The sequence below is a fragment of the Podarcis gaigeae genome, assembly GCF_964106915.1.
Source record: "Podarcis gaigeae genome assembly, chromosome: 2".
Classification (NCBI taxonomy): Eukaryota; Metazoa; Chordata; class Lepidosauria; order Squamata; family Lacertidae; genus Podarcis; species Podarcis gaigeae.
This window is the reverse complement of record NC_139679.1, coordinates 114,707,244-114,713,748: the sequence shown is the minus strand read 5'-3', so window position 1 is coordinate 114,713,748 and position 6,505 is coordinate 114,707,244. Positions and strand designations below refer to the sequence as shown.

General features: G+C 44.7%; 1 protein-coding gene across 1 annotated transcript in view; it reads right to left on the bottom strand.

Annotated features, from left to right (window-relative positions):
* The window catches only part of LOC310837658 (E3 ubiquitin-protein ligase TRIM7-like), a 50,696-nt gene extending 48,260 nt beyond the window's left edge, over positions 1-2,436 (bottom strand). The window contains exon 1 of the mRNA XM_083724601.1: positions 1,411-2,436. Within this exon, the coding sequence (XP_083580727.1) occupies positions 1,411-1,839 (429 nt within the window). The 5' untranslated portion in view covers positions 1,840-2,436. The remainder of the gene's footprint in view (positions 1-1,410) is intronic.
* Positions 2,437-6,505: the final 4,069 nt, after the last annotated feature.

Here is a 6,505-nt window from a genome sequence, read left to right as displayed (position 1 = left end):
AGTATTTGAAAATAACTAATACAGTACTATAGTAATATAGAAATACAGTACTAAACTAGTACTAATATTTCGAAACTGAAAATTTAACATTCTGTATGTATTTAATTCTCTATTTTATAAAGATTTTTAATATCTGACAGTGAGTTTGGAGTAGCCCAATGCAAAAATCCTGAGGATCCATGTGGATCCGTGCTTTGTAACCATGTTTTTGCACCACTGTGACCCTAGGCAACAGTGGGTGCGTGATTTCTTTGGTGCAAGATGTAGCCATGAACATGCTATGTGATCTGATGGTGAATTTGGGGTGACCCAATGCAAAAATCCTGAGGATCCATGTGGATCCGTGCTTTGTCAACACGTTTTAAATGGGGAGGGAAGGAAAAACACAGAAGGGACAAGAAGCACAAGAGGGGTGTGCGGAGAAGCAGCTGGCTAAGAATGCAGGGGAGGAGTTTAACGGGGTGGGGGGGGAGGAAAGAAAGGCAAAAGTCCCCCCCCCAAGCCAGCCCTCTCTCTCTCTCTCTCTCTCTCTCTCTCTCTCTCCCACCTGCATCCCTAAAGCACGGAGAGGAGGAGGTGGTGGGCTGGAGCCTGCACGGCAGTGTGACTAGGAAAGAATTAGAAGGAAGGACTCGATCCTTTCCTTAACCCTCTGCTTGCCAAGAGGGCAGGGGATTCCCTGCTCTTTGTTGAGTTTGAGCAAACGCAGCAACAGAAGCGGGTGGGCAGTAAGACCCTGAGGCAGAATGCAGGAAAGCAGCAGCTTCCGCCTTCCCTCCGCCCGCCCTACCGCCCGATCTTATTTTTGCCTGATTTTTGCCTATTTTTGCTCCTGCGCTCCGGCGAGTCAGCTCCAGGGACCACACATTCGCTCAATAACACGCACAGACATTTCCCCTTACTTTTTAGGAGAAAAAATCTGCGTGTTATAGAGCGAAATTTACGGTAATAATTTTCTTAGATTATTGGGGGGGCAGAGCCCCCCCAAACGAATTTGAGGGGGCTCGGGCCCCCTCAGGCCCCATGGAGTCGGCGCCTATGAGCAGAGGCGTAGCATGGGCCAGCCTGGGGGGCGCCTGCTGTGAGCCGTTACGTCCTTCGCACAACGTCTTCCATCTGAAGGGCTAACAGTCTGGCACCCTGCCAGCCACACACAGCTTTTGCAAATCTCAGAAAGCGGTGCTGGGCTTGCAGTACACTGTGAGACTTGCACCCCTCAAAGAAAGGCATCATCAGCCACGTTGGCTGGCCAAGCTCCCCACTACATGGCTGAGCAGGCGGCGCAATGCCTCCCCTCTTAGCCCCAGTTACTGGGGGTCGCTCCACTGGCACAACTTGTCCCCATGGGGTTTGGCATGCCCCGGGCACCAGCAAGGAACGCTACGCCACTGATCCAGAGTGTTTTCCTACCTTGTACTCCTGGGACGCCTCCTCTATAGGAACTGCCTCGTGGCTTTTGTGCTCCTTGGATCTGTCACAAACCAGGCAGATGGGGGCTTCATCCTCCTTGCAGAACAGCTTCAGGGGCTCCTGGTGTTTCTCACAAACTCTTCCCTTTCCTTTGGTCTCCTTTTTTCTGCCCAGAAGGCTGAATTTCTGGGTTATTTCCACAACGTTTGCCAGCTGCAGGTTTCGCCTGATGCTGCTTTTCTCAACCCTTTCCCTGCACTGAGGGCAGGAAGCCTCTCCCTCGGATTTCCCCCAATACTGGATCAGGCAGGATCGGCAGAAGTTGTGCCCGCACTCTGGGATGATCACTGGATCCTGGAAATACTCCAGGCAGATGGAGCAAGTGGCTTCCTCGCAGAGATCCACGACGGGACCCCCAGAAGCAGCCATGGCCACCGCCCCAGGGAGAGAGAGTTGGTTTCGTTTTCTCTCCTTTCCGTCTGCAAATGTGCGTGTTTCCCTTCCAGGAAATTCAGACTCGATGCGTCCAGATCTCTGCTGATATGGAGCTGTGGAGTTAGCTGGAGCCGAGAGCCTCTTTTTTGTAGAGGAAATTAATTCCTTTATTTTAAAAGGAATGCTCTGGGCGGCTGCTCATTTAAGGAACCATTTCCAGTGAGAGCAGGAGAGAAGTGTGGTTGTATTTTCCCTAACTTCACATGAGCCTCAGACTAATTTTAAAACCAATGACTGAATCCTAACTCCATTTCCCCCACAAATTGCTCCATTTCTAGCTATTTGCCTCAATGTAAAGAGTCGAAGCAGCCCAACTCTCCGTCATGGTGCCTATTTTTATAGGAAGGAAGTTGAGCAGTTGGGGGAGTGGTGCAGGAAAAACAACTTACTCCTTAACTTAAAGAAAACAAAAGAGATCATTGTGGACTTTAGGAAATGTAAATTGAATATTCAGCCACTTATTATTGAGGGGAAGTGCGTGGAACAGGTCTCAGTGTTTCGATTTCTCGGAATGGAGTTGAGAGATGATCTAACCTGGGGAGAAAACAGCAAAGACCTGGTGAAGAGAGCACAGCAAGAGGTTATATTTTCTGAGAATCCTCCGGAAAAACAATCTCTCAAAGGACCTGTTGATGGCATTTTACCATTGCACTGTGGAGAGCGTATTAGCTTCTATTCTGTGTGTGTGGTTTGGGAGCTGCACGGCCAGGGAAAAAACAATGCTGTCCAGGGTTGTAAAGACTGCAGAAAGAATAATTGGGTGCACTCTTCCCACCTTGGATCAAATCTATGCTGCCAGGTGCCATAAGAAAGCTGCAGAGATAGCGCAGGATAGTACGCACCCCAGAAATTATCTCTTTCAGCTTCTGCCTTCTGGAAGAAGGTACAGGTTTATAAAGACTAGGACTAGCCGCCTGAGAAACAGTTTCTACACAAATGCAGTTCTGGTTCTAAAGGCAGCATAAGGGGTTTCTACAGTATAGTGTATTTTAAAATAGGGTTTTAGAGTTTTTAGGGGGTTTTGAATGTTTTATGTAATTTTTATGTAGTTTTATGTAGTTTTTATGTAGTTTTATGTAGTTTTGCAATTTCATTGTCCTGCATGGGACAATGACAATAAAGATATATCTATCTATCTAGTGTGGGCAAAATCATCAGCCTCTCTGATAACGTGAAAAAACACTGGGTCCGCCCCCTAGGTGAAGACTGGGATCACACAGCATTTTTAGCAATAGGAGAAACTGGGTCTTTCATAATAAAAAAATGACTGGGTCATTTTTAATCTGCTGTGAAGACCCAGTGAAACTGAAAGGAGGGAGAGTCAGGGCACACAAAAGGAAGGACTTTTCACACCAGATTTTGTGCAATTCTGATTAATTTTGCAACATGCAGAAGGGCTCGAGGGTGACATGAGGGAGGGGATCCCAGAGACCGTGAAATAAATATTTAATTGCCTCCCCAAGGGGTCCCTGCCTCAGGAGGAGGACCAGGACCTCGGAAGGAGCACGATTGAAAGCTCCATACCCATCAAGAAAAGACAGAGACCACACCAGGATTTGGAAAAAGCAAAGCCTGATCTTTGTTGAAAGAACAGGAGAAAAAAAAGACACCACAAAAAGCTGTTGCAACAGGGTCCCCGCTCACGCAATGACACGGAGTCAGAGCAATAGCAGAGCAATAGCAGCGGAGGTGGCAGGAAGCAACAGGAGTGGATTAACATAAGGTAAGCAGGATGTTGAAAGACTTTTGGGAGGTGTCAATTTGCTGAAGTGCTCAGGTGATATGTGTGGATCTTCAGGTTATTTAATTTTGGATCTGCTTAAATGGCTTTTCCTTTATCTACAGGAAAGCCTCCGAACTGCTGATAATCAGCATGCAGATGTGAGGCTGGATGTTTGAGAAGATGTTCAGGAAATGGCTAAAATATTAATGTGAAATCCTATTCTGCATTGCTATCAATTCAGGTATGATAGCCATTGGTATGGTAAGCGAAATGCCACACCAAACAGAAGTACAGAATTTCCCCGGATGGAACTCAACTAAACCAATACGAGTTATACCTGTGCAAGGGGAAATCTGTGTGCATAAATCATCAGATGCAGCTGATCCTACCATGATAGGCTCTTCTCATTGCCACTATACTTGGGATTATATTAAGAATAGTCAAACCTGGGCAAACGGTACTACCTATCGAACTCGGAATACCTTGCCCTGTGCACCTCCTTTTATTCATGCATGGAAAGTGGTATGGAACATAACTGTGACAGAAAAAGGCAATCTAACATACTGCACTGTGAACTCTCTACCCCTTTTGATATTTCGCCTTCTGCACTCCACGTACCAAAAACCTCAGACCCGGTGGTTGTGGTGGATATGTGGAGAATGGGCATACAAGAAACTCCCTTCCAAATGGAGTGGGACTTGTTTCTTGGGATGGGTATTACCACCAATGTGGATTATGCCCACTAGTTCGGCCAAGCGTACACGAAGAAACGCTGATATTTCTCATATAGCAGGAGGAAGTACCCAAAGTTGGAGCGATACTGATGATTGGCCACCAGAGCGCATTATAGCCTATTATGATCCTGCCTCCTGGAATCCTGGTGAGCTCATACAAGGGGCACGGGATCCTATTTATAATCTAAACAGAATAATTCGATTGCAAGCAGTAGTGGAACTTGTAACCAATGCAACGGCCCAGAGTTTGAGACTTATTGCACAACAGTTGGATGAAAGTAGAGCCGCCATTTTGCAGCTGAAAATGGGAATGGATTATGTACTTGCCAGGCAGGGAGGCCTATGTGGAGTCTTGAACTTGACAGGGAATGCCTGTTGCTTTAACATTTCTGATAATGGTGAGGCAATCCGTGTGTTGGCCACAAAGATGGAGAATATAGCACATGTCCCAGTACAAACATGGGAAGGATGGGATATGGGATGGCTCACCAATTGGTTACCTAATGTCGCAGGACTCAAAGGGATACTATTGTCTTGCTTGTTTTTCTTGACAGTAGTAGTAATGGTTTTATGTATGATGCCATGTATCATTTCGTGTTTTAGAAGTACAATTAGCAAGATGATTTCAAATGAAACTTTACCTCATATCATGGCCCTATACAGAGCTTTACCTCAGGAATATGATGAAGGTCAAGCTATCAAGGACACTTGGGATGAAGGTCCTTGAGCTTGAAAGGGGGGAATGAGGCATCTAATCATAAGCCTGCATTTTTTATCAAAGCTTATATATTTCAATCAGGGCCTGTATGTTAAAGATTTTCAAATGTTTCATGCCAGGCAAAAGACCAGCTGCCTAAAAGGCCTTGGCAATGTTTTTTCTCCTAGACAAGGGGCCTCCTGATTTATAGCAGAAAACAATTCTCAAAGTCGTAAAAAAGGAAATTACAGGCTGAGAGCGAGGACACTGATCCTACATGTTACAGAAGATAAAAAAGCAGAGATAAACATAATTAGGAATGAGTAAATAATAAAATGATACCATGTGCCTCCCAGTAAAATGAGCCATATCTTCTTCCTAAGGTTAAAAAGGCCAAGAGCAATGGAGAGGCATCTAGCTGGCAGAAAAAGAGAGCATTTTAAGGAAATCTTTTAAAGCTGTTTCTTTTTTTAAACTGAGAGAGTTAAAGGGCAATAAATCTTGGGAAGAGCTAATGGGAAAGGAGGGGTGAAAGGAGGGGTGTAAACTGAAGAGGCTTCTTTTGAAGCTGTTTTTTTACTGAGTTCCTTTTTTACTTTACAAAGGCCTTATTCCTTTTAAAAGGCTACCTATGATAATGTATTAAATATATTGGCTTAAATGTAATTATGCAAAGGATTTAAGAAATGCTAGATTCTTATTTCATATAGTTGTAAGAGTTTTAACTATCCTGAAATTAAGTCAGCCACCAGCCTAGCCCCCCTGCCAGACAGGAGACGCCATAGAGCACTCCTGATATATAGTTGTCAGGCTTTTTGTTTAGAAACCTTCAAATGAAGGAGATCTTTCAATGTTGATGTGAACTCAAGATCCTTGACATCTGTTGAAGATAAAAATTCAAGATTAACTATCTGTTTTGGAAGGCAATAGGGCAAGGAGGGCAAGAGGTGAGCTGGTAATTAAGATTCCTTGTTGAGACACATGTAAGATATATTACTACTTATTTGTCATTTATAGATGGAAGAATATATAGCTCTTTGTGTTCCATAAAAGGACAGAAGGAAGTGGGTGTATCTTTTGTGATTGGTTCTAGCAAACAGCCAATAGGAATTTCAACCAGGCTGATTGGACAGAGGCAGCCACAGGAGGAGCAAGGGGGCTGGATTAAGGAAATATAAGTGCTGGCCAGAATGGCAGGAGGCCAGGCCAGAGCTTGGTAACCATACCACTGTGCCTCTCATTTATTTGTCTGACAAATAAATTATTATTTTAATTTCTCTATTGCTGCGTTGAATATTTCATTCCAGCTAAGCGTTAACCACAAGCAGGGTGCTACACTGCCAGGGGCACAAAATCACCTAGCTATGGCTCTGCGAGAGGCAAATGCTTTTAATATTTATCAGGTAAGGAAGGAAAGGGATTATTCAGAATAAGGGATTCTGGAGC